Source organism: Acomys russatus, chromosome 4 (assembly GCF_903995435.1).
Source record: "Acomys russatus chromosome 4, mAcoRus1.1, whole genome shotgun sequence".
Classification (NCBI taxonomy): Eukaryota; Metazoa; Chordata; class Mammalia; order Rodentia; family Muridae; genus Acomys; species Acomys russatus.
This window is the reverse complement of record NC_067140.1, coordinates 13881177-13908256: the sequence shown is the minus strand read 5'-3', so window position 1 is coordinate 13908256 and position 27080 is coordinate 13881177. Positions and strand designations below refer to the sequence as shown.

Below are 27080 nucleotides of genomic sequence, written 5' to 3'. Positions count from 1 at the left end.
GGGTGGATGGGTGGGCTTACAGGAAACAAGCTCTTCCTCTGAAGGTTAAGGAAAGTTCCAGATCATTAGAGCTTTGAACTCACATTTCACATGAGACCTGGCATGTTCAGGGTGTTTTGAACGTAGACTGAATGCATATTTCAAATCAATTCTCCCTACCAGGCAAGACCAGACACTGACGCCAACTATACCGTGTGTTTGGTTTTCATAGCCCAAGCCAGAATCCTACCCACTTTCCTTTTCCATATAAGCACAGAGTAGGCAAGGTAAGGGTGACCAGAGGTGGGCTGGAGTTTAGTCATGGGCTCCGTATGGAGAGACTCAGTTCTCAGTTGCCTGGTTGCCTCATGACTTCTGTCTGCCTTGTCCTGGGAAAGGCATGGTCCGAAGAGGCCCCTTGTTTGCCTCTGACTCTGCAGTTATCTTCTTGCTTGGCATATGGTTATAGCAAGTTGCTGGCTGCCAGAGCTGCCAGGCGGCCCCTAGGCTTAGGAGGTCTGACGGCTCAGAATCCCATGGCTTCTCTACAGAGTCATGATGGTGACTGATCCATCACACCCTGACTTGGACAGAACTGGGGAGCACCCAGCACTCTCCTTCACCCATGCCCCCTCCCCCCTCGCTCCCATAGTGCGTTCTGGGTCACCTATATCTGGATATAGAAGCATCTTTATCCACGGGTTCTTCCTTTTGGGCCTGAAGGAGAAGAGGCTGTGGGTACAGTGAAAAGGGCCAAAACCTGACCAGTAACATGTCGTGGGCCGAAGATCAAACCCAGGTGAGGGTGCCATAGTGGGTGATGACTAGCTCTGAGAGGGACCTCATGGGGAACGCAGATGTCTGGAGGGCAAATGCCTTAGGCTTGGATCCACAGAGTGGGGCAAAGATGCACGAAGAATCAGAAAGAGACAAAGACAGAAAGAGGGATTAACAAGATTGCAAAAACAGGAAGCACCCCCACACCGTAAAGACATTAGAATATCATTCGTGATTGACAGTTACTGTACGGCTGAGGATAGTGTGTGGTCTGACGCTGGGTGAGAAATCTCTCTTCCTCCTGCCCTTTCTTAGCACAGGGGCAAGGAAGTTGGATGTAAGCCCCGAGGGACAGTTGCGGGCGGGCGCAGGTGGTGGTGGTGCCTAGCTGGGGCAGAAGAGGTGGAAGTTGGTGCGTGTGAACTCGTGGTGAATGCTCTCGAGAAGCGCGTCTGCGTCAGGGGCGGGCTCGCGAGTGTCGGGCGGCCGCGGCCGCGTGCTGTATTCCGGGGTGTAGGTGAAGGAGAAGGCGCTGGGATAGAAGAGCGCATCCCCGCGCAGCAGGCTCACCGGCACGGTGATGGGAGTGCGCAGCCAACGCCAGTCGCTGCCGAACGCCGCCACGTCTGGCACCACGCACACCAAGGACCGCGGGCTCCTGCGGGTGGGGCGTAGGGGTTGGGACACGATTGGCTAACACTTCAGTCTCTGATCCCTAGGCTCAAAGATGCCCCTCCCCACCATGATCCAATCCATACCTGTACATGGTTTCTGCCTCCACATCTCCGAACCACACCTTGAGCCCAGCGTGGAAATTTTCTCCGTGAAGCTCCAGTGTGGCCACGTCACCTCCGCCGCTCAGCTGGAGGTGGATGGGACCAGATGTAGGTGACTGGGGAGTGGTGGGGGCGGGTAGGAGGAGGGTCCTACCCTTCCTCGACAGCCTCCCGCTTCCCAGAGCAAGCAGGTTAGGCAGGCTGCATAGCACCCTGCGGATTCACCTCCAGAGTGCTAATGAGGGGCACTGGAGTGACAGGCTCTCGGGTACAGGCTAGGCTGGTGCTGAAGGAGAATTCCACCGACTCTGTACCGATAATGGTCCAGCAGGAGCTGTCGTTGAGCAGCGCTCTGTTGGCCTCCTTAGGGCAGAGGGAAGCCTGGCAAGAAATTTAAGGGATGGAACTGCTTTGTTGTTTGTTTGTTTTTTGAGACAGGCTTTCTCCTGTTGTCCTGGCTGTCCTGGCCTCACTTTGTAGACCAAGCTGGCCTCGAACTCACAGAGATCCACCTTTCTCTGCCTTCCAAGTGATAGGATTAAAGGAGTGTGCCACCATGCCAGGCAAGGGATGGACTGGAAGCTTCGCCTGTGGCCCAGTCTTATCAAGTTCCCTTCTAGCTTTGCAGTTTATCAGCTTCAGGGAGCTTGGGTGATATCCTCACCCTGTATGTATCATATATGCACACATGTGGTGTAAAACCAAACTCATTCTCTTTTAACAACAGTATTTTTATTTTATTTTAATGTATATTTATATGTATGTATAAATGTGTGTTTGTGTAATTTGATAGCCAGAGGTGGCTATCAAATTGGTGTGTGTGTGTGTGTGTGTGTGTGTGTGTGTGTGTGTGTGTGTATAAATAATGTTTTTCGAATCATGGTTTCCCTGTGTAGCCTTGGCTGTCCTGAACTGACTTTGTAGATCAGGCTGGGCTCAAACTCACAGAGATCCACATGTCTCTGCCTCCTGAGTGCTGGGGTTAAAGGCGTGCGCCACCACCATCTGACTTGCCTCTTTTCCTCTGTCTCTCTGTCTTTTTTTTTGAGACAAGGTTTCTCTGTGTAACCCTGGATGTCCTGGAACTCACTCTGTAGATCAGGCTGGCCTCGAACTCAGAGGTCTGCCTGTCTCTTTGTGCCAAGTGTTAGGATTGCAAGTGTGTGCCACCACCACCTGGCTATAATTATTATTTTCTATATTTTATGATTCTATCTACTAACATTCCAGAATAATGTTTTTGGGAGGAATATTACTTAATTATTGTTTTTTACACTGATTTTTATGCCTTGACATCTTATAACTTTGTTTAATAATATTCAATACTATTTCCTACTGTGATTTATTTTCCCGAGACAATGTTTCTCTGTGTAGCCTTGGCTGTCCTAGACTCACTTTGTAGACCAGGCTGGCCTCAAACTCACAGCGATCTGCCTGCCTCTGCCTCCCGAGTGCTGGGATTAACGGCGTGCGCCACCACGCCTGGTGTGATTTTCTTTATACTCTGCAATTTTTTGTTTTTATTTATGTATATGTGAAATTATGTCATATGTGCGGACCTTCAGAGGATGGAAGGGGGTGTCTGATCCCCTAACGCTGGAGCTACAGGTGTATGTGCAGTTGTGGGAATTGAACTTGGATCCTCCAGAAGAGCAGCAAGTGCTCTTCACTACAGTGCTCTCTCTCTCCAGTCCCTATATTCCGCAGTTTCATATTCAAACGTCTAAAAGCCCCTGGGAAGGGAGGGTATTGCCTAATAATAGCAGTTACATCACTTTCCCCCCTACCTTCTGCAACCCTGATCTCCCGTAAGAAGCAGCCTTTGTGGCTAAGACCTTACATTCTGTGCTCTCTGGGTTCTTTGTTTCTGCTTCTCACCTGGAATTGCACCACCTTCTCTGTGGCCAGGCATAAGTAGGTGCCACCCCCTCCTGGAGTGTTGCCCGGAAACTGGAATGCACACTTGTGCAGCTGGGATATGGGTTCGTCCACGTCGAGGAGGGCACACTGTTTGGCTACTTTGCGGATGATCTGAGGCAGAAGGGTGGTGGGAAAAGAGATATCGGGGTGCAGGGTCCCTGGAGACTGCTCTCCCAGCCAGGCAGCTCTATCCCGATAGCCACAAGGCCACAGGGCACACTCTCATTAAGCACTAAGAGAGTGTAACTGTCTGTGTGCCTCGAGGGCCTCACCCTCTAAGCCCTGCCCACAGTGGCCATGCTTCTGTACTGGTCTGTGGTTACAAAGTGGATACAAAGTCCTTCTTCATACCATAGGAGGCAGCGTGATGCCTGTGACTGTGCAGACAAGCCGCACCAGGGAGCCATATCGGATGTAACCTTCCTGAGGTGGGAAGTCCCCTTGGGAACATTGGTCATCAGCTGGAGAAGAAAGAAAGGAACAAGAGGCTTCATTGCTTCTCCCCGATCCCTGCTTCTTCACGTCTGGCTTTACCTTACACCACAGCTGGCCAACACTCGAATCCTGGAGGGGTAATCTGTGGTCATCACCACAGAGATGTGTGCTCTCCAGGGCAGCCAGGTATTGGCTTACGGAGAGAGGGCATAGCCACTGGGATCAGAATGGATTGGGTTAGTCGATAACTCACTAGGGCCAGGGGCAAACCTTCGTTCTCCTCCCCAAGGGCCAGTTACACTGGGTTACCTTCCTGTAGTCTTAATTAAATATGCTAATACACAGCCAGGCGTGGTGGCACACATCTTTAATCCCAGCTCTCGGGAAGCAGAGGCAGGCGGATCGTTGTGAGGATCAGCCTGGTTTACAAAGCCTAGTCTACAAAGCAAGTCCAGGACAGACAAGATAACACAGAGAAACCCTGTTTCAGAAAACAAAACAAAACAAAACAAAAAACCCAAAACAAACAAACAAACAAACAAACAAAGCTAATACGCAAGGAGCACCCGGCCTGCACCTGCTCAGGAGATTACCTAGGTGGAGCGTGAAGGCAGCCCATTGTTTTGCACTGGCCACAAAGGCCCCATCTTCTACAGAGAGGTATCGGGTGGACACTGTCTGCGAGCGCAGGCGGTTGAAAAGGGAGATCTTTGAGCCGGAGGAGATGCACACTGTGAGGGGACTGGAGTCAGTGTCCTGCCCTCATGTGGTCCCTTAAAACTCCCCAGACAAGCCAGGCATGGTGGCGCAAGCCTTTAATCCCAGCACTTTGGGAGGCAGAGGCAGGTGGATCGCTGTGCGTTCTAGGCCAGCCTGGTCTACAGAGTGAGTTCCAGGACAGACAGGGCTAAACAGAAACCAAATCTAACAAAACAAAACAAACAAACAAACAAACAAACAAAAAAAACCCTGGGATTTTTCTAGAGATTGACATGGTTTCCAGCCTATGGCATGTGCTAAGAGTCACAGCTTCATCCCCGCCCCCCCCACCCCCACTAGACTTTGTGGACCGGTTGGGAATAAGGGGCTGGGCGGAGTGCTGCTCATCTCTTAGTGTAGGACAAACGGGTGCATTCCATGTACCCTTGGCCAAGCCCCTTCCATTAAATTCCATTTATTATACAATAGGTCCTTCCTTCCCTTTCGCCATACATGTGTGTGCTTGCCTCCGGGCATCTTCCTCTATTACTCTCCATCTTATTTTCAGAGGTAGAGGTTCTCATCGATGGAGAGCTCATCACTTGGGCTAGAACTTTCTGGCCAGAGAGCCTGAGGATCACCCTGTCTATTTGCTCAGTGCTGGGGTCACTGGTGCCAGTGGCCACATGCAGGTTTTATGGGCACCCAAACGCAAGCTCTTTAGGCATCAAGCCATCTCCCTGCTCTTTACTTTCCTAAACACGCGTGTCAGCTCCATTGATTCTCCTAGTCCCATGTTTTCTTGTTTGTTTGGTTTTTGGTTTTTTGAGACAGGGTTTCTCTGTGTAGCCTTGGCTGTCCTGGACTCACTTTGTAGACCAGGCTGGCCTTGAACTCACAGCAATCCGCCTGCCTCTGCCTCCCCAAGTGCTGGGATTAAAGGCTTGCGCCACCATGCCGGGCTCCTATTCCTATGTAAGAGATAGGTTCGCCCAAGACCAGGCAACTAGCAAGCTTCAGGATAGGACTCAGAGCCAGACTGCTGGACTCTGCATTCTTAACCATTACATTATGTCACCGAATACCAAGGGCCAACTAGAACACTGTTTGTATATAGGACATTCCACAAGATTTTAAAATAAAACCAAGGCGCTGGGTTCTGTTTTTCTTTCTTTCTTTCTTTTTTCTTCCCGAGACAGGGTCTCTCTGTGTATCCTTGGCTATCCTAGACTCGCTTTGTAAACTAGGCTGGACTCGAACTTACAGCCATCCTCCTGCCTCCGCCACCATGCCCCGCAGGAGCTGGGTTCTGGCGTATGGTCATTTCCAGGCTAGGGGACAAGTTCTACGCAGACACTCTCAAGCAAGCCACATGGCATGGTAGACTCGAGTCAACCAAACAACTCACCCCATCTCTTTCTTTCTCCCTCTTCCTCTGTTCTCTTTTCCTTTCTTCCCTCTTGCCCTCCCTCCTAGGCTGGCCCAGCTAGAGATCTCTTGGTCTAGGCCAGGCGCTCACCCAGACTCCTCCCTTCTTTCTGTTTAGGCCCCACCTCTCACCCTGACTCCACCCCTACACGCTCCTCCCAGCTCTCGAGTTGAAGGACACCCTTCCGCTCCAGCCCCTCTCACGGTCTGTGTTTTTCAGCGACTGCTTCTTCTGTGAGGGCTTGGAGATCACCTTGATGAGGCGACTGTAGAAGGTGCCCAGCTCCTGGCCTCCACGCAGCACGAGTCGCAGCACCAAACGGAAGTGCTTCCTCTTGTCGGCGTCGGAGATGTACAGGGTCTTGGCACAACCAAATTCCTAGGAGGCGCATGGGAATGGGACACGTCTTACTTAACTCAACTCTTTGCCAGCGGATGAGCCAACCTTCCGCTGTTAGGACGTCTATCAGAGATGACAAGAAGCGGCGCTAGCTAGGCTCTGGGTCAGAATCCACCCTCTGGCCTCCCTCTTGCCTCTCGGCTTCTGGAGGGGGACTTGGGGAGTCCTCCTCTGTACAGAAAAAGGGCAGGAATCGGATGCGCTCTCACGCAGTCTCACCCTGGAGTCTGACTGCTCTTCGAAATTCAACTTTTGCGTCTCAGGAGCGCTGCCGGACGCGCCGTCCAGTCCCATGTAGCCGCAGACTACGGGCCCGGCCTCCGCAGACTGGGGGGCTGGGAAAGTGCGGGAATTAACTCAGGAAGGACTTGGGAAGAGACTCGGGTGCCAGTCAAACTTAGTTCTTGCCGCCAGAGGGCGCAGGAAGACTGCGCCAGCAAACGGCCGGGTTCCCAGGCCCTGGTGTAGTTGTTCGTCCGTTCTCTGCGGACAGCCCCTGAGGGCGCTCTCACCTTGGTCTTGTATTGGCTTCACCCTCCAGCCGGGACCAGCCAGGTAGACACAGGGTGGAGGGCAGAAGAACCTGGGAACACGTAGATCATCCTCACTGCTTTTGTTTTGTTTTTTTCCTAGACAGGGTTTCTCTGTGTAGCCCTGACTGTTCTGGACTCACTTTGTAGACCAGGGCCTCAGACTCACAGAGATCCGCCTGTCCCTGCTGCCCAAAGTGCTGGGGATTCCACGCATCCGGCTTTCTTTTTTTTTTCTTCCTCTACTTTCATTTTCACTGTTTGAAAAGCATCACAAGGTGACGCTGGGTGTGGTGGCTCACACCTGTAATGCCAGCACTCTGGGAGGCAGAGGCAGGCGGATCTCTGTGAATTTGAGGCCAGCCTGGTCTACAAAACGAGTCAAGGACAGCCAAGGCTGCACAGAGAATCCCTGTCTCGAAAAAACAAAAACAAAACAACAAAAAGTGTCTCACGGTGGCATACAGCCAAAGAATCATGATTTGCTCTCCTCTCTCCTTGAATGAACCTCATTAACACAGTACATTCTTTTGCTTATTTTTAAAAAAGTATTTATTTATTATGTGTTCAATGTTCTGCCTGGTGTACGCTTGAATGCCAGAAGAGGGCACAGGGTCTCATTATAGATGGTTGTGAGCCACCGTGTGGTTGTTTGGAATTGAACTTAGGACCTTTGGAGGAACACACACAGTGCTCTTAACCTCTGAGCCATCTCTCTAGCCCCGTTCTTTTGGTTATTAGACCCCACCAGTAAGTCCTGCCCACTCCATCTTCAAAGCCTATCTGGAATCCGTTGGCCTCCTACAACCTCCACCTTGGTCCTAACCACTACCACTTACGTTCCCATTCTCAGCCTCTCTCCCCTATTACTGCTCCCTCTTTGAATATGTTTTTCACGCAGCAACCAGATTACTTCTTAAATGACTGTTGGCTCAGCAGGTAAAATGCTTGCCAGGGCAAGTGTGATAACCTGAGTTCAATCCTCAGAACCCACTAAAAGGTGGAAGAAGGGACCCAATGATACAAAATTATCCTCTGGCCTCCACAGGAGTTGTGGCATCCACACAATCATGAAATAGTCGTCAAGAGGCAGGAGAGATCGATCGCTCTGCAGCTAAGAGCACTGACTGCTTTTCCAGAGGTCTTGAGTTCAATTCCCAGCACCATTTATGGTGGCTCATGACTGTCTATAATGAGATCTGGTGCCCTCTTTCTGGTGTGCAGACATGCATCTAGGACAAGCCCCCCCCCCAATAGATAAATAAATAAATCTTTATATAAAATAACAATTAAGCTGGGTGTGGTAGCACAAGCCTTTAATCCCAGCACTTGGGAGGCAGAGGCAAGCTGATCTCTATGAGGCCAGAGATCTCTGTTCGAGGCTAACCTAGTCTACAGAGAAAGCTCCAGTACAGCCAAGGCTACACAGAGAAGCCATGTCTTGAGAAACCAATTAACCAACCAACTAAACAAACAGAAAAACCCAAACCAAATTAAAAACAAAACAAACAACCAAACAAAAACCCACCAACCAACTAAAAAACAAAAACACCAGAAAACCCCAAACCATTTAAATTAAATTGTGTGTGGTTGCTTCTGCCTGTAATCCCAATCCCAGCACTGGAGGGGATGGGGCCTGAGGCAGGAGGATTACTGTGGCATATTCCAGCTTGAGTCTATATCATTCCCCCCATATAGACACACACACATCTATGCATATATATGATATTATTTTGTTTTGTTTTGTTTTCTGAGACAGGATTTCTGTGTTTCCTTGGCTGTCCTGGACTTGATTTGTAGACCAGGCTGGCCTCGCACTCACAGCGATCCGCCTGCCTCTGCCTCCTGAATGCTGGGATTAAAGGCGTGCACCACCACATCCGCCATGATATTATTAACAATAATGAAAACAAGAGTCAAATTATGATACTCTCCTATTAAGACCCTTTAGTGATTTCAAATCGCAATTTCCCACGTGTCCTGGACACTCTTCTCCGTCTGCTTATTTCCTCTAACATCCCCTCCTCTGTCCAGTCTCTCCGTTTTATCCTCTACTAGTTGTAGAGAGCCTTACGGTGCTTGGGTCTTTCGGTCCCTTCTAGTTGGAATGCCTCCTGGAGATTGTTTTCATGGCCGGCTCCACTTCCGTATTGCTACTCAGTTCCCATGCCACTTCCTTAAGAGCCCTTTGACCTCCATGACCTTTCAAGCTAAGATACCTCCCCCCCCCCCCCAAACATACTATGTGACCTTGCTCTGTTTTCCTTCTAGCTCTCGTCACAATCTGAAGTATCCTGCCTGCTGATTGGTGGGGAGGCAACTGCTTCTTTCACACCCGAGCAAGGAGGCTATGGAAGGAAGTGGAGAGAGACTATTTGTCTTGTCCACCTGGATGCTTAGTGCCCGGCAGTGGCCACGGGGCCTGGTGCATGACCTTAGTAAGTGACCAAATGGATGGCGAATGAATGAGGCTGTCGGGGATCTGAGAGTCACTGTCAAGCTCTGCTGTAGATCCCAGTAGGCGGCTATTGTTTGCTGGGCAATAGGACCCGGGTTGGACAATAGCCAAGGTATCAGCCTTGAGGCCTCCAGGAAGGAAAAGAAGCTAACTGGTGGGAGATTTGGAGGGGTGCACGGGCTGAAGGCTGGGGGTGGGTGGGGGGGAAGTATGGGGTCACCTACCGTTTCTCACTCCCATAGGATTTCTGAGCCACCTTGGCATGCAGGATCCACACAGTCTGCTCACATCTTCGCTGCAGGCATGCACGCACTCCTTCCCTTAGGATGGTGGCATGCTCTGGGGGTGACCTAGGAATGGGATTAGGCCAACCGGCCACGGGAAGGAGAGGCAAGGAAGGGTTGAGTTGGTTACAAAGGCGCCGCTGCTCAAGGTGAGTGGCTTGAAGTGGGAGATGAGGTTGATTTACATTTCCCCTAGGGGTCTGGGGAAGGAGGGTTAGGCAAGGAGAAGGACAGGGGTCATGGGGTGTGGGTGGGGGGTGGGGTGTGGGTGGGGGGTGGGGTGTGGGGTGGGTGGGTGGGGGAAATGTGTGTGTGTGTTCCGTGAAGCCTGCACAGAGACCACAGATCACCCAGGTGCTACACTATCTGGGGAGGCTTCCTTGCTGTTGTAGCTTGGGGCCATAGTGGAAAAAGAGCTGTGTTTAAAAGGCCTCCATTTGGTGTTCCGATGGAGGAGGTGGGCTTTGTGGAAGTGGTAAGTAAGCCTTCAATCCACGAGAACACATAAGGGGAAACAGCCTTTGCCGGCTTCAGGTCCAGGGCACACTCTTAGTTCCAGGCCCCAAACAGCATTACCAGGATGGGGGTGGATCTGATGCCCAAACAACACCCATGGCTTAAATGTTTGGCGGCGTGGGGAGTTCCTTTCTTTGAATGAGGGTATCAAGACATTGGGCTTGTAAGGTGAGCTAAATCAGCTCTCTGGGGTCTGTTGCTTGTCAATCTGAGAGTTTTTACGGGTGAGGGTGAATTTTCTTAAAGCTTGCAGCGTTAAAAAGAGCGTGTAAAGGAGTCTATGGCGAGAGATATTTGGGAAATTTGGGCCCTGAAGAGAGCTGAGAACTCTGAGGCTGTCCTTTTAAGTCCCTTTACTCGCACAGCACAATCGAATCCCCGCCTTTCATCACTCCTGGAAGAGACTGCGGAGGGCAAGAGCCGGGCGCGTCCACCGAAGCCAAGCCAGACCAGGCAGGCGGCGGCCAGGACCGCTCCGCCTCTTGGGGCTCTCCTCTGGGAAGAGTTTCATGTAGGATTCCAGAGCATTCCGGCTGTTGGGAGTGTCGCTGCCCGACCTCAGCTATAGCTGAATTCCGGCCCGCTGCTCACGCCTGCAGCTCTGAGAGTGGCAGGAGAAGGGGGCGCCACTCTTGCCGGGGCCGAGTGCTCAGAGGAAGGGGGAGATCGCTCCCTACTAGTGGGAGGGGTCGCAGCCCGCGCTCCCCCTCCCCACCCGCCCGCTCCAGGTTAAATGCAGCTGCGGCTTGGGCTCGCTCTAGCTTTCTGACGTTCCCCACCTAGGGCGAAGCTGTCCAAGCCGCCTTTACCTCGTCCAACTCCCCAGGAGGCTCGGCCCGTCGCTCTGTAGTCGCGCCTCCGAGCTGTCGGGCAGGCTCAGGTGAGTCAAAGGGCCCGGGGGCATCGGGGGATCTGCCGGGAAGCCAGCGGAAAAACTGTAGAAGGGCAGCGCTTAACCGCCTACGTGTCCACGTCTAACCTGCAGTACCTTTTCCGATTTCCCTCCAGCAAGGCCGACCATATATGCAGCCCTGCCCCTCTTTCTTAATCTCCTCCCTTCACGTTCTTGTACCTTCCAAGGTGTCCACTTTGGGTCAGCCCTTGAACTCATAGACCCCCCCCACCCCCCCTTTCTTGGGAATGCACTTTCCCTTCCCTAAGGACGAAAAACTTCCTCTTCAATGCAAGGCTTGACTTCTTAGATCTAGGAGACCTGAGTTCCACTGACTGTCTATAGTGGGCCACCACTTCAAAGCAAGCCCTTGAGGGATCCATTAGCGATTTTGACTTTCTAAGATTCCCAGGGTGCAAGTGAGGTGATACCAAAGTGCATATTGACTGACCAAGAGCAAGATAAGGGGGACCTTAGTCAAGAGCCAATACTGTGCCTCAAAGGCCCCGTGGACCTTTACTCAGATGCTCCCGCCGGGGGTGCTGCCTCAGTTATGTCCTATTCTAGAAAAGGCATCCCTTACCTCCGACCTCTACCAGCAAGCAGCTGGCACATCTAGCGAGCTCAGTCACCTCCCCGCCAGAGGGATATTTGTTCTACCCTGTCTGGAAAGCCAGAACCGAGAAGAATCCCGGATAGGAAGGCGGTCTGGAGCCGGAGGCACGCACCGGCCTTGCTCAGAATGGGCTTATTCAAGGAACTGGGGGGCGGGGCGACGGTGGGTTAGGGGGCGCTGGCCTGCTTTGCCAAGAAACAGCTACAGAAAAACGGATAGAGGAGGCTCAGCGTGCCGTGTGGGGGTGGGGTAGGGAACGGAAGAAAGGCTTAGTGATTCCTAGGTGCCAGGGAACCAGGCAGCTCTGGAGGAAGCGGCGGGGGGGCGCGGGGGGGGGGGGACGGTGGCCAGGTTTAGTTCTGAGCCTGGAGTCCAGCTGGTTGCCTTGTCGACCCCCAAATTTTCCATTTGTACAGTGCGCGCGCGCGCGCGCGCGCGTGTCCTTCGTGGTTCTCTGGGGACCTCGTTAGGCTACACAGGAGGGGGAAGGCTCACCTGTTGTCCCCACGGGGTCCATGGCTGCTCGGCGAGGCCAGGGCTGCTTTCTTGCTGCTACCCTCTGGGCACATCTAGTGCCACTGTCTTCGATACCCTTCACACCTCTGCGGGCCCCCTCTCCCCTTTCCCCGCACTGGATATATCTCGACCAAACTTTATCTCCAAGGTCCTGGCACTCACAGCAGCCTGTTTGCTCTGGGCAGGGACACCTGCTGGACAGATGTGGGTTTCCCACGGCAATAGACGCCAGGCCCAGCAGGCGCCCCCTGGCGGCCTCTCTTAAGAGCAGGCGAGTAACAGCCGCTGAGGGGTGTCTGTCTTGTGCATGGCCTACTCACTGGCCTACCTCTAAGACCTTAATCCCACTAAAGAGCTGCTCTTATCAGGGCGGAGGGGTAGAGGGCTGGGGCGGGGGGGGGGGTCGAAGAAGGGCAATGGCTTTTGTCTGCAGAAGAAGAAAATATGGAGCTCCTTAGCTGACTCACATCAGACAGACAGAATTCTGACTTAGCACACAGCACAGTTACTTTCCTGCTACACAACATTGGCTAGCAGCATCTATCTATCTATCTATCTATCTATCTATCTATCTATCTATCTATCTATCTATTTTGGCTTTTTGAGACAGGGTCTCTGGCTGTCCTGGACTCTCTTTGTAGACCAGGCTGGCCTTGAACTCACAATGATCCACCTGCCTCTGCTTCCTGAGTGCTGGGATTAAAGGCGTGCGCCACCATGCCCAGCTCAACATTTACTTTCTGTAAGCCTCTCTTTCTGAATAGGTACAACTGAACCAACGACAGCCTAAAGTGTCGCGGTTGCTTAGAGGGTTAATGCCATAATGAATGAGAACATTTCTTTTGGGGACTGGCAGGATGGCTCAGTGGGTAGAGGTACTTGCTGCCAGGACTGATCACCCAAGTCCTGTCTAATCCTGCGACCCACACTGTGGAAGGAGAGGACTGACTTCAGAGAACTGCCCTCTGACTTCCACATGTGTGTGCCTAGTGTGCGCATACACACAATCATATAAGACATATTTAAGGATTTATTTATTATTTATACAGCATTCTGCCTGTATGTAGGCCTGTATGCCAGAAGAGGGCACCAGATATCATTATAGATGGTTGTGAGCCGCTACATGGTTTCTGGGAATTGAACTCAGGACTTTTGGGAGAGCACACAGTACTCCGAACCTCTGAGCCATCTCTCCAGCCCTAAAACATCTTCTTTATAAAAGTGTTTATCCCCTTTTGAGTTTTATGTTTTGGTCTACTCCTTATTTACTTGGTGTCCTGTAGTTCTGCAAAATGTCATTTTCTTTTTCCCTTTTTTTTTTTTTTTTCCTGAGGCGGGGTTTCTCTGTGTAGCCCTGGCTGTCCTGGACCAACTTTGTAGACCAGACTGGCCTCAAACTCCCAGGGATCTGCCTGCCTCTGCCTTCTGAGTGTGCAGCCATTCCTGGAGAGGCATTTTGAACACACACACACACACACACACACACACACACACACACACACACACGCACACACGCAAAGTGTACATCCCCCGAAATAAAAGTGCAGTCAAAACTGTTGCTTTATTAACGTCCTTTCTCCTTTCAGGCTGTGACACTTTGGTTCTTTACCGTACAAGCACCATGAGGGGCCTTTTTGGTTGGTCTCTGCCTCTGTTGCTGCTCTTTCTGCAGCCCTGGGAAATCCAGCTTCAGTCTGCAGGTGAGCTGGGGCCCAGCCCTCACCTTGGGAGGAAGAGAGAGAGTGAGAGCCAATTTCCCTGTCTACCATGTGAGCCAGCATTGCTGGGGAAAGAAAAGCAAGGGCCTTGGAACACTCTGGGCTGGATGTGGGTTTCCCACTTCACCTCTCTGGTGTCGTTTCCTCATAGGCAGTTTGTGGCATCGTTTCGGGTTCATTCAGAGCTACTCGTTTGGTGTTGAGTCTTATTGAAATCATGAAAAAAAATCAGATGCCACATAAAAACCCCTATTTGAGAATTTTCTTGGGGGGAAAACCCCCAAGGATCTACTGCTGGGAAAACCCACATTAGCAAGGAGTGATTGAGGGGCTTGTGGTTTCATAGGCATAATCCAAGCAGTTCATTTATTCATTTATTCATTAATGTTTGGCTAGTCTGTGTAGGCATTTGAGACTGTGCCATCTCTTTGCTCACTCCTCAATACAGCACAGAGTCAGAACAGCTCCCAGAAACTGTTATGCAGGGAACTTGTGCGATTTCCTCGCACAGGTCCACCCAAATGATGGATGCGCGACTGTATCCAAGGCATGTTTGTCAGGTTAATACTGTGCTGGGTGATGCTCCATTCGGACAACAGCATTTCTTCTGCCTTTTCCTGAGATAACAGCTTTAGTTGACCCCCGAGGGCCCTTCTCCATCTTCCCACAGGTCCTAGGTGCTATACTGGGCCCCTGGATCTGGTGTTCGTGATTGATAGCTCCCGCAGCGTGCGCCCCTTCGAGTTCGAGACCATGAGGCAGTTCTTAGTGGGCCTCCTGCGTAGCCTGGACATAGGGCTGAACGCCACGCGCGTTGGTGTGATCCAGTACTCTAGCCAAGTTCAGAGCGTGTTTCCCCTGGGCGCCTTCTCTCGCCGCGAGGACATGGAGCGCGCTATCCGCGCCGTGGTGCCTCTGGCACAGGGCACTATGACCGGGCTGGCGATCCAGTATGCCATGAACGTGGCCTTCAGCGAGGCTGAAGGCGCGCGCCCACCGGAGGAGAGAGTACCTCGCGTCTTGGTCATCGTGACCGACGGGCGACCTCAAGACCGAGTGGCCGAAGTGGCCGCGCAGGCGCGCGCCCGAGGCATTGAGATCTACGCGGTAGGGGTGCAGCGAGCGGACGTGGGCTCTTTACGTGCCATGGCTTCTCCGCCCTTAGACCAGCACGTCTTCTTGGTGGAGTCCTTCGATCTCATCCAGGAGTTTGGCCTGCAGTTCCAGGGCCGGCTGTGCGGTGAGTTAGAGCTCGGGCTTGGCAGATGCTCTATTCTAGTTTGCACCACCACAGGCGATCCCTCCCTATGGGGTGGCCCTGTGTGCTTCAGCTTTACTTCGCTCTCCAGTTACAGTAGCCCTGTTCGGGCTTGCAGAATATCACATTTCAAGCTCCACCCACAACACTGAGCAGCAGTTGTGCTCAGTCAGGGACTGCCTTCGTCTCTTGCTTACAAGCTAAATGTCAAACTCAAGCACCAAATGTCTTTTAAACAAGAATCACCAACCCTCAAAATTGAGAGTATTGCCTGTCAAGAGTTATGCCCCTCCCACCCGAGTTTGGCTCCTCCCATTCTAAGCCCCTTTCTTCTAACGCTATGAGAACTCTGTTAGTCACTTTGTGGTGTGTGTGTGTGTGTGTGTGTGTGTGTGTGTGTGTGTGTGTGTGTGTGTGTGTGTGTGTGTGTGTGTGATTAGACCAGCCTTGAAGTCGATTTGTAAGGTGAGGCTGACCTTGAACTCCTGATCCTCTGGAATCCACCTCCCAAACCCTGAGCTTACAGGCATGTACCGCCATGTTGGCTTTGTATTCACAAGCTGAGTTACTTCATGTACCGTGATTTAGTACCTCTTCGAATTCCTGCAGGACCCGACCTTTGCGTGATTCTCTTCTGTCCCCACTCGCTCCATGTAGTTCCGTGGCCTTTTCTGAGACCATTCAATGGGGCTACTTAAATCCTATTCTTCCCCTTCCATTCTTGGGAATGGTATTAACTTCAGACCCCACCCTACCATACTGTGCAGGCCTCTCTTGGAGGCTCCTGCCAATCTGTTCTCTGCTGACTCTCGCATTGTGTGTCCTCAGGGAAGGACCTGTGTGCTGAGTTGGGTCATGGCTGCCAACACCTGTGTGTCAGTGCACCTGGAACATTCTACTGTGCCTGCAACTCTGGCTACAAGTTAGCACCAGATAACAAGAGCTGCTGGGGTGAGTACCACCCCATATTGCAGTTTCATTGTTCCCGAACCTTCTTTGGCTTCCCAGCATCACAACAAAGATCTGGCAAGTTCTTCAGAAGTAAAAGCTCTAACCCTTTACCTTACAAGCCACAGAAACTGTTACTTAAGGCCACACAAATCTTTGGTGGACCAGAGCTAGGAGTCTTGACCTCCCAGTGTTAAATATTTTTTCATTCTTATCTCTGCACCTCAGCTCTCTCTGTGCTGCCTTCTCTCTGCAAATCTTTTTTTTCCCCCCTTTAGATCTTCTGAAAAGCTATGATGTGTGATGCCTTGCTTAGATGATTAGTTGGGTTTTTTTTTTTTTTTTTTTCATTTTGGGGAGTATATGGCTCCATTCCTGTGACTGTATTTCCTACCACTCGCAGAGTGCCAGTTATATCAGACCCTGTGTTAGGAGCCACAGTTTCAGCTTCACAATTTGGAAGAAGAGGTCATGTGATGCCAACAGCTCAGGTGCGACCTGAGTCTTCTGCCTTCAGACACTTGGAAAGGCTGAAGGGGGACAGAGAAATGGTCAGTGATGAAGGGCACTTACTACACTGTCATAACGACTGGAATTTGGATCTCAGCACTCAGGGACCAGACAGGCATCTGGCAAATGCCTGAGGCTCCAGCTCTGAGGTAGGCAGAGACAGGAAGATCCCTGGGGCTTGCTGGATTCCAGCATAGCCAAGAGAAGAGGAGCTCCAAGTCCAGGGAGAGATCCTGCCTCAAAGGAACATGTGGAGAGCAACGAGGAAGACTTCCAACACCTTAGCCATACACATCAGCACACTCACATAGACACATACTCATATAAACAAATAAATATTCAGAAGTCAAACTTAAAGTGGTTTGGTATGCACCCCCATTTGATTACTGTGAATATTATGCCAATATTAATAATAATATTATCCTAAGATATCTGGAAAATCCATTGTGGTAGATGTATCTCGCTCTGGGCTTTCCATTCACTATCCTTCCCCTTTCTTTTCCTTCCTTTTCCTCCCTTCTTCCCTTTCTTTCTTTGTCTTTCCTCCTTTTCTTCTCTATTCTTCTCTCTTCTCTTCCCTTTCCTCTCCTACTCACTTTTTGTTCTGTGCTGAATGCTGGCCTCAAATTCACGAGCCTCCAGCCTTAACCTTCATAGTGCTGAGATCTTTTCTCATTTTTTTTTTTCAGTCCCACATGGCCACCTTGTTACAGTGTTTGGTTTACACACATGTGCACAGAGGCCACACTTCCAGTGTACATGGACATATGCCCATTTTTGGTTTTTTTTTCCGATTTATTTATTTATTTAGTGTTCTGCCTGCATGTATTCCTGCAAGCCAGAAGAGGGAAGCAGATCTCATTATAGGTGATTGTGAACCACCATGTGGCTGCTGGGAATTGGACTCAGGGCCTTTGGCAAAGCAGACAGTGCTCCTTAACCTCTGAGCCATCTCTCCAGCCCATATGTCCATTTTGTTAAAGGTGGAAGAGGGCAGGGATCTGATTATCGTAAAAATCAAACATACAAAGGGAAAAACCCCATTACTTGTAATTGCTATTAGATACTCTTGTTCCTGGAACCTCTCAATTGTCCAATAATGGGGTTTCCCTATTGCCATATTTTTATAAAAAGATTTATTTTTTTATTATTGTTTATACAGTGCTGTGCCTGTATGTACACCTGCAGGCCAGAAGCTGGCATCAGGTTACATTATAGATGGTTGTGAGCCATCGTGTGGTTGCTGGGGATTGAACTCAGGACCTCTGGAATAGCAGGTGGCGCTCTTAACCACTGAGCCATCTCTCCAGCCCCCCCCACCCCCATTGCCATCTTTAGCCACAGGGCTATGCAGCTTCATCCTGTCTGTTACATTTCTTTCCCCCCTCTCCACCACAGCAATCCCTTTCCAGGAATCCCACTTTCTTTTTTTTCACAACGTTCCTCAGTTCAGGTCTAGGCCATCTTCACATATCCAAACCCTCAAAATACTTGGTCCAGCAGCAGGTCTCGCTCCCTGCCACCTCTTCAGAAGGAAGTAGTGAACAGCAATTGCTTTTCCCTATTTTGTTCCTGCTTTGCAGACAGGGAAAAGCTGACACAGGTGAAGCTGACATTCCTTACACTTGCCTGTGAGACAGTGGAGGATGAGGCTCCTCTCCACCGTATGCAGGACTCAGCAGTGGGTCCTTTGGCTCTGGGATGTGTCCAGGGTTTGAATTGGAAATGTCACTTCACCCTGTAGAAAGAAGACTTAAGAAAGAAGACTCACAGATGTCTGGGTAGCACATCAGACTAATTAATTATGAGGTTTGGGGGAGGGGTGAGGCACAGTGTTAAAAAAAAGAAAAAAAAAAAAAAAAAGAAAAGGTCCGGGCTGGAGAGCTGGAGAGCTGGCTCAGAGGCTAAGAGGGCCCGCTGTTCTTTCAGAGTTCAATTCCTAGCAACAGCGTGGTGGCTCTCAACCGTCTATAATGAGATCTGGTGTCCTCTTCTGGTGAGTAGGCACACATGCAGGCAGAATGTTGTGTACATAATAAATAAATAACTAACCTGGCATGGTGGTGCACATCTGTAATCCCAACACCTGGGGAGGCAGAAGCAGGCTGATCTTTGTGAGTTCGAGGCCAACCTGGTCTACAAAGTGAGTCCAGGACAGTCAGGCCTGTTACACAGAGAAACCCTGTTTTGAAAAACAAAAATTAAATAAGTAAATCTTTTAAAAAAATGGTGTATGCATGTATATGTGAATACCAGTGGAGGACAGAGGCTGATGTCAAGTATCTGTCTCTACCACTCCCAATCTTGCTATTATTTAACAACAAAAAAAATTTTTTTTATTAGTGGGTATGCACGGTCTATGAGCGCAGGTGGTGTGTGCGTGTCACATGTCACATGTGGCAGTCAGAGGACAACTCTGTGAATTTGATTCTCTTCCTTTAAATGGGTTTTGGGGATTGAACTAAGGCAAGTATTGTGCTGCCCACGTGCCATCTCCTGGAACACTCTCACCGGACCCAGCACTCACCATCGGGCTTTGGAGAGCTGCCTGTGTCTGCCCATTTCAGGGCTAGGGCTACAGCTACCACACTTGGGTTTTAAATGGATGCAGTGGATCCAAACTCAGGTCCCCATGCTTGTGCCGCGGACATTAGACAGGCCGAGCACCTCCCTGGACCTCGGTCCGGGTTTTCTTAAAGAGCTCCTCAGAGGGTTTTGTGGCTAGGCTGGGAAGCACAGCCCCTGAGCAAAGGCTGACTTCATCTTCTTCCCAGCCATGGACCTCTGTGCGGAAGGAACCCATGGCTGTGAACATCTCTGTGTCAATTCCTTGGATTCCTATTTCTGTCGCTGCCGAGCTGGCTTTGCACTCCAGCAGGACAAGAGGAGCTGCAAGGGTAAGTAAGCTCCGCCCCCCTCCGCCCATACCCCTCCCCCTCCCCACTCCTCTCAGTGAGCGTTGTAGACTGAGGTCTTTGATGGCTACACTGAGAAATGACATCTTTGCCATTTCTTCCTTCCTTCAGCCATTGACTACTGCAGCTTTGGAAACCATAGCTGCCAGCACGAGTGTGTTAGCACGCTAGTGGGGCCACAGTGTCGCTGCAGAGAGGGCCACGACCTGCTGCCCGATGGGAGGAGCTGTCGGGGTAAGGAGGTGTCTCTCATATTGTCAGGAAATAGTAAGGATTCTAGCTGCTGGCGTCTAACCTGACTTGTCCTACCCCGTGTCTCTTTAAGTCAGGGACCTCTGCAATGGTGTGGATCACGGCTGCGAGTTCCAGTGTGTGAGTGAGGGCCTTTCCTTCCGATGCCTGTGCCCTGAGGGAAGGCGACTTCGGGCTGATGGCAAAAGCTGTGACCGTGAGTTATAGGCAGAGGGTTGGCTCCTGCCCCATTGTCTACAGCCGGGACCTCTTCCTGCCCTTGTTACAGCCCCAGAGGCGTGGTGTGGATGTGCATATGTTGAGGGATGTGCCTGTGCCCATCATCTGTTCCAGTCACTCCTCTACGGGGCTGCCAAGACTGATTTCAAAACCCGTATCTGATGGCATTCCTCCTTCACTCAAAATCCTCCTGTGGCTCACCAGTGTCTACAGAATGAAGATCAAATGCCTTCCTCTTGAGTTTTTCCAGTGCTGGGCACAACCACATTAGTGGATAATGAAACCAAACTAGTGGGTTACAACCAGCATTTAAGGAAAAGCCGAGAATACGGGTTCCCGCATTTAGGAAAGCAAACGGAAGCGGAAGTTTAGTTACGTGCAAGCATGTGAAATGCACCGTGATATATCATTATTCTCATTTTTCGTCATGGGCTGTGGTCAATTTTGAAACCATCACTTAAGCTCATCACAATCTACCTTTAGCCAGCTCTTTAGCCCACTTCTTGCCACACTTGAACAGTTTAGTCACACTGGCCTGTCCCTTCCCAAATGTGTCATGACCTTCCCAGATCCCATTTCTTTGTACATGCTTGCCCTAGAATGCCCTCTCTTCTCTCTCTCTCTCTCTCAGATTTATTTATTATTTATACAGTACTCTGACTACATGTATGCCTGCTTGCCACAAGAGGGCACCAGATCTCATTAGAGACGTGGTCGTGAGTCACCATGTGGTTTCTGGGAATTGAACTCAGGACCTTTGGAAGAGCAGGCGATGCTCTTAACCTCTGAGCCATCTCTCCAGCCCTAGAATGCCCTTTCTTGCCTTGGGAAATTCCTAGGCATCCTTCCTCGTAGGTTGCTATGTCATAGCACTGTTGTGTGTTGCTATAATGAAAATGCGCAAATCTGGGTGATTGATAAGGAATAGAGCATATGCGGCTCACAGTGTGGAGATCCGAGCACAGTCTCACATCTCAGTATTGGTGATGGGTGCATGACAAGAGAGAGCACTTGAGAGTGAAGAACATGTGTGTGCAAGGGATCCGATCCAGGAGGTGGCCGACTTTTGTAATCATCCATAAGCAAGGTCACTAATCTCTCAAGATCTACTCAATTCTTTGATATAGGCATTAATTTCTTCCTAGGGTGGTGCTCCATGACCTAATTGTCTTCCAGAAGGCCTGATACAGTTTGGATATAAAGTGCTCCCTTTCAAGGTTCATCAAAGGCTTGGCCCTTAATTAAAAAATGTTAGAGCCTGGGCTTCTGGGAAATGATTGGATCACAAGTGTTAAGTCACTAGGGCTATCTTTGTTGTTGTTGTTGTTTTGTTTTTGTTTTTTGAGACAGGGTTTTAAAATATTTTTTATTTAATTTTATTTTATATGTGTTGGTGTGAGGGTGTCAGATTTTGGAGTTACAGACAGTTGTGAGCTGCCATGTGGGTGCCGGGAATTGAACCCGGGTCCTTTGGAAGAGCAGGCAGTGCTCTTAACCGCTGAGCCATCTCTCCAGCCCTTGAGACAGGGTTTTACATAGCCTAGACTGGCCATGTACTAGCTATATAATTGATAAAGACCTTGAGCTTCTTCTTCTTCTCTTTCTTTAGTTTTTCTTTTTCCTTTTTCTTTCTTTCTTTCTTTTTTTTTTTTTTTTTGTGTGTGTGTGTGTGTGTGTGTGTGTGTGTGTGTGTGTGTGTATTTCGAGACTGGGTTTCTCTGTGTAGCCTTGGCTATCCTGGACTCACTCTGCAGACCAGACCAAGCTGGACTCAAACTCATAGCAATCCACCTGCCTCTGCCTCCCAGATTCTGGGATTAGAGGTGTGCACCACCACGCCCAGGTTGACCTTGAGTTTCTTAATCCTACTGCCTCCAGGTGTTACTATGACTCATTTTCTGTGGTGTTAGGGATCTAAATGAGGCTGTGGTGCTTGCTAGGCAACCACTCTGCCAACTGAACTACATTTCCAGCCCCTGAAGAGGGGTTTAGATGTGTATTCCAGGCCGCCACTGAGTTCAATAAATACCAATGGCTGGCCTTAAACTCACAGAAATCCTCCTGTCTCAGTCTCCTCACTGCTGAGATTACAGGCATATGCCACCATGTCCTGTTTGAAGACTGTCATGCATTGGCCCCTTCTTGTCTGTCTCTGTTTCCTTCTATAATGAAGAGGGTTGCTTTCCTCCACCATTCTCCTGCCGAGATAATGTCCGATGTCACCCGAGGTCAAAAGCAATCAGAGCCGGACAGCCATGGGCTGCAATCTCCAGAGTAGTGAGCTAAAACAAACCTTCCCACTCTTAAGCTACTTATGACAGGAGTTCTGTCACTGCAATGGAAATATATCACAAAGCCCCCAAGTCTCAGTCACCTCTCAACCCTGTCACACCGAGGACCAAGCTTTTAGTACATGGACTCTTGGCCACAAACCATAGCTAAGACACCACAGTGTCTTTCTTACATGTTTATTTCTTCGTTCTGGAAAGGCTGAGACCAAGGTGCTGGCAGATACGGTGTCCCGCGAGGCCACGGTTCCTGGCTTATAGGGGACAGTTTTCTCTGTGTTCTCCTTTGATGCATGGGTGGCAGAAACGGGCTCTCAACCCTCACGTCTGTGTCTAATCCCAGTTTCCTCTTAAACATGATTACCTTAGAGGAAAGGCTTCTGGTATACACATTTTTGACTCACACAGTTATTCAATCCAAATCAAAGACTAGATTGAATCTCACCAACTTCATGATTTCTCAACCCCTCCAGGGGAAATGATTTATTCCTTTCTTGGGCTCCTTTTCTGCTCTGGCCTATTGCACGTCCCTCAGCTGTGGCAGATGGCATGTCTGCCTTGCTGCATTCTGTCCTGCTCTGTCGGATCAGGGCTACGTTTTGTCGTTGAGCCCCCTTCTGGTACTTCTGAAACTCCTGGGTCAGGACAAAGGAGGCAGTGTTGCAGTGACCAGGTCCAGCAGTGGTGGTTTAGATAATCCTGCCTTCCCATCTTGGCTCTATTAACTGTGGAAGCAAATCCCTTCACCCCCCAGAACCAAGTTTGTAGGAAATGGGGACAACATTCAAGGAGAAAATGTATAAAGTGTGTGTCTCAATGTCAGGCACGTGGTACACATCAATAAATGGTGCTTTTGTCATTGTTACTAATGCTAATATGATCCTTAGAATTGTGACAGGTTCATACTGCCTGACCAACGAATGCCAACCAACTATTGGTGGTATTGTTGCTGTTGGTTATTTAAAAGTGAACCAGGTGGTGGAGGCGCACGCCTTCAATCCCTGCACTCGGGAGGCAGAGGCAGGTAGATCTCTGTGAGTTTGAGGTCAGCCTGGTCTACATAGTGAGTTCCAGGACAGCCAAGGATACACAGAAAAACTAACTCTTGTCTTAGGGGGGAAAAAAATCTTTTAACAGAGCATTTGGTTAGTGCTAAGCACTGAACCATCAAAGGTGTCATAAAAAAGAGAGAATGGTGAATGTGATAGTGGTGACTGGGCACACACAAGTAGGACACATAACTGATATACATTATTATGTAATAACTATTGACGGCGAACAACTAGATGGGTATGTGGCTCTGCTGAGCAAGAACCTGACGCCTCCATTCAAGCCTTCTCCTTGGCAGGGTGCCGGGAGGGCCACGTGGATCTTGTTCTCCTGGTGGATGGCTCCAAGAGTGTGCGTCCACAGAACTTCGAGCTGGTGAAGCGCTTCGTGAACCAGATCGTGGACTTCCTCGACGTGTCCCCCGAGGGCACACGTGTCGGGCTGGTGCAGTTCTCCAGTCGGGTGCGCACGGAGTTCCCTCTGGGCCGCTATGGCACCGCGGCTGAGGTGAAGCAGGCAGTTTTGGCCGTGGAGTACATGGAGCGCGGCACCATGACAGGGCTGGCACTGCGTCACATGGTGGAGCACAGCTTCTCAGAGGCGCAGGGCGCGCGGCCCCGAGACCTCAACGTGCCTCGTGTGGGCCTAGTGTTCACCGACGGCCGCTCTCAGGATGACATTTCAGTGTGGGCAGCTCGCGCTAAAGAAGAAGGTAGGTTTTAGTAAGGGATGGATTGGTATGGGGTTGGAGTGGAGGCTGGGAAGTGGTTTTCTTGAGAGGCTCAGAGCATTTTTTTTTGAGTGCCTGGGCCCTACAGGCATCGTCATGTATGCTGTGGGCGTGGGCAAGGCAGTGGAGGAAGAGCTGCGCGAGATCGCATCTGAACCTTCGGAGCTGCACGTGTCCTACTCTCCGGACTTTAGCACCATGACGCACCTGCTGGAGAATCTCAAAGGGAGCATTTGCCCAGGTGAGCGCGTTTCTCCTGGGGCTTCTATTGTCTTGCCTCCAATAGATGCCCTGGTGGTCAGCATTTCACACACCCTTCAGCAGTTATGGCTGTCTACATAGAACTTGCTATTTAAAGCCCAGAGCAGAGCAGGTCTGTGATCTTACCATCGTTTTGTCAGAAATGCAGTCCCCAGACAGTGATTTTTTTTTGAACTTTTGAGACAGGGTTTCTTTGTGTAGGCTTGGCTGCCCTGGATTCACTTTGTAGACCAGGTTGGCCTCAAACACTCACAAAGCTCTGTCTGCCTCTGCCTCCCCGAGTGCTGGGATTACAGGCGCTTGCCACTGCGCCCTGCATCCCTCTCAAGTGCTTTGTGTTCACATCACATCAGAGTCAACAAAGTGCTGGATTTGTCACTCAAATTAGCAGTATCTGGAATAATTTGACAAACTTTTATTATTTAAAAAAATTTAAATTTGTATTTTATAGACATCTTTTGTCTGACATGATATAAGTGCCTGGTGCCTGCAGAGGCCGAAAGTGGGAGTCAGATCCCCTGGGACTGGAGTCACAGATGGTTGTGAACCACCACGTGGGTGCTGGGCATTGCACCTGAGTCCTCCGGAAGGGCGGCCAGTGCGTTTAACCACTGAGCCATCACTCCAGCGTGGAAGAAAACTTCAAAAAGCAAGCCAAATTTAGCACCCATAAGCAGAACCAACTGTAATACTCCAACTGGTTGGGATTCAACTTTATGGCAAAGTGATGGGACAGGGTTTTAACACAGTGGCTTGTGCTGTCTGGGGATGGTGGTGGTGGGTGGGTGGCATAGACCATAAATGCCACCACTTAATGCACCTGGTCTTCAGCTGAGGGGCGGGGCAAGAGATCCAGATGTGCCTGGGGGTGGCAACTGGGCCTTCTATGGGACAGAGTTTTCTGGGAGGGGTGGTGACTTTGACCACAGGGTCCTTAGAGTCTAACAGGCCTAAGGTGTACTCTTCCAGTGTGTGGGTACTGCTAGTGGAGGTAGGTCAGCAGGGCTGTGCCCAGAGCAGAGATTCTTAGGTGAGTGTGCTTCCTGTCCCAACCCCCAACTCTAACAATTAACTAAAGTATTTTGGAAGCATTGGGCTTTAGGATCCTATTCATCTCCAGTGGACTCTGGGTAACTCACTTAACACCCCCCCCTCCCCCCCCCCCCCCCCCCCCCCCCCCCCCCCGCCTTACCCTCTTCTGTAAGGGGAAGGATGTTAAGTTACCATGAACTTTAGATTTCTGAGGCAAGTTGGGGCTCTCTGGTTAAGGCTTTTCACTGGCCAACTACACGGGCTCAGACAGATCCTCTTAACTTCTTTCTCCCATTGGGAAGTCAGAGGTGAGCACTTTGGGAGTGTTAGTGAGACCACGAGTGATATGGCGCAAGAACGAGATTGCCGAGGATTTAGCGTCTGACTCAGAAGAGCAGGTTCACCCCGAAGGCTGGGTGCTAAGATCCGTACTGTTACCTGTGATACTGAGGTGGGAGCTGGTGAGATGGCGCAGCATGTAAAAGCAGTCGCCACGCAAGCCTGGCGACTTGCGTTTGGTCGCCGTAAACATTCACAAAAAAGCCCCATGTGACGGCTCACAGATGTACCCCAGCAACCGTACCTCTCACCTCCCAAGTGCTGGGGTTAAAGGCATGTGCCACCACCCCGTGGCTTAGATCCATAATTTAAACGTTATTTCATTGGCATCAGTAGAATGACATGTTGCTGTCCCTCACCCCAACTCAGTAGGTCTGAGGTTTGATAATTTGCCTTTATGACAAGCTAATACTGCTTGTCCCGAGAGCGCAGCTTGAGGAATGCCGGTTTACTTGAGGTACACACCCCAGGGTTGAGCTGCGCCTGGCAGCTCTAGATAGTGAGCCAGTATGGTGTTCAGTTGCTACACGTGCATAATGAATTACAACCGATCTCAGTAAAACACAATAAAAACCGAGTTCTTCAGTTGTGCCAGGCACATTTTAAGAACTAAATAGCTCCAGGTGGCTTTTGGCTGTTGAATAGGGCAGGTCAGAGGTCGGACACTTCCGTTGCTTGTTATGTCTCATTTGGAGACACTCTGGACTCTTTCTAATCACAGTGAAACCCACGGAATTCAATATCAACACGTTTTTAGGAGCTTATTGAAAAACACATCTTCATTTTGAATCAGAATCTGTATTCTAGCAAGCTCTGTGGTCATTCGAGCAAGCGTCAGGATTTGAGACTTACTCCTGCAAGTGTGTACACATACACCAATCCTCTAATCCTCACAACCACCGATGGGTAGCTTCTTCATTATATCCATTCTACGGATGCGGGAATTGAGGCTTAGAAGGGCTGAGTTTTCCTCGAACTTCTCGTTCCCTTGACTCTTGGTGCTCTGCTTTCAGAGGAGGGTATCGGCGCCGGGACGGAGCTACGGAGTCCCTGCGAATGCGAAAACCTCGTGGAGTTCCAGGGCCGCACGCTGGGGGCGCTCGAGAACCTGACGCAGAGCCATATCCTTTGGTGGGGCTGGAGGCGTGGGCTGCGGGGCAGGTGAAGGAGTCTCTAAGCCCAAATTTCCTTAACTGCTCACTGGTCCATCTGACAGAGCGCCTGGAGGAGCTGGAGAATCAGCTGGCTAGCCGGAAGTGAAGGTCGCATTCCTGAGCATCCACGCGAGGCAGAGCCGTAGCCCCGCAGCCTGGGCCGTCCGGGAGGGAGCGCTT

General features: G+C 50.4%; 2 protein-coding genes across 3 annotated transcripts; one reads left to right on the top strand and one right to left on the bottom strand.

Annotated features, from left to right (window-relative positions):
- Positions 1-1140: 1140 nt before the first annotated feature.
- Positions 1141-12279, bottom strand: Rbpjl (recombination signal binding protein for immunoglobulin kappa J region like). Its single transcript, XM_051144842.1, has 12 exons — positions 12206-12279; positions 11012-11137; positions 9627-9752; positions 6927-6997; positions 6634-6749; positions 6219-6393; positions 4481-4618; positions 3804-3913; positions 3411-3563; positions 1758-1913; positions 1515-1618; positions 1141-1414 (listed from the first exon to the last, which is right to left on the bottom strand). The coding sequence occupies exons 1-12, from the start codon at positions 12277-12279 to the stop codon at positions 1141-1143; spliced, it is 1623 nt and encodes a 540-aa protein (XP_051000799.1).
- Matn4 (matrilin 4) lies at positions 10928-27080 on the top strand. Of its 2 annotated transcripts, XM_051143764.1 has the most exons (11): positions 10928-11082; positions 13813-13926; positions 14615-15184; positions 16031-16153; positions 19435-19557; positions 19687-19809; positions 19901-20023; positions 23683-24096; positions 24203-24355; positions 26760-26867; positions 26948-27080. In XM_051143764.1, exons 2-11 carry the CDS (start codon positions 13848-13850, stop codon positions 27004-27006), a joined length of 1875 nt encoding a protein of 624 aa, XP_050999721.1. In that variant the 5' UTR covers positions 10928-11082; positions 13813-13847; the 3' UTR covers positions 27007-27080. The 2 variants fall into 2 exon arrangements, with proteins under 2 accessions (XP_050999721.1, XP_050999720.1); XM_051143763.1 differs by having other exon boundaries at positions 26760-27080.

What these genes read in the sequence shown, in the direction of transcription:
- Matn4 (XM_051143764.1), top strand. Translation starts at nt 13,848, where the DNA reads ATGAGGGGCCTTTTTGGTTGGTCTCTGCCTCTGTTGCTGCTCTTTCTG. An exon ending in AGATAACAAGAGCTGCTGGG is followed by an intron (nt 16,154 to 19,434) that starts GTGAGTACCACC and finishes TCTTCTTCCCAG; the next exon opens with CCATGGACCTCTGTGCGGAA. An exon ending in CGAGAACCTGACGCAGAGCC is followed by an intron (nt 26,868 to 26,947) that starts ATATCCTTTGGT and finishes TTAACTGCTCAC; the next exon opens with TGGTCCATCTGACAGAGCGC.
- Rbpjl (XM_051144842.1), bottom strand. Translation starts at nt 12,279, where the DNA reads ATGTGCCCAGAGGGTAGCAGCAAGAAAGCAGCCCTGGCCTCGCCGAGC. An exon ending in CTCCTGGGGAGTTGGACGAG is followed by an intron (nt 9,753 to 11,011) that starts GTAAAGGCGGCT and finishes TCCCATTCCTAG; the next exon opens with GTCACCCCCAGAGCATGCCA. An exon ending in CCCTCATTAGCACTCTGGAG is followed by an intron (nt 1,619 to 1,757) that starts GTGAATCCGCAG and finishes ATCCACCTCCAG; the next exon opens with CTGAGCGGCGGAGGTGACGT.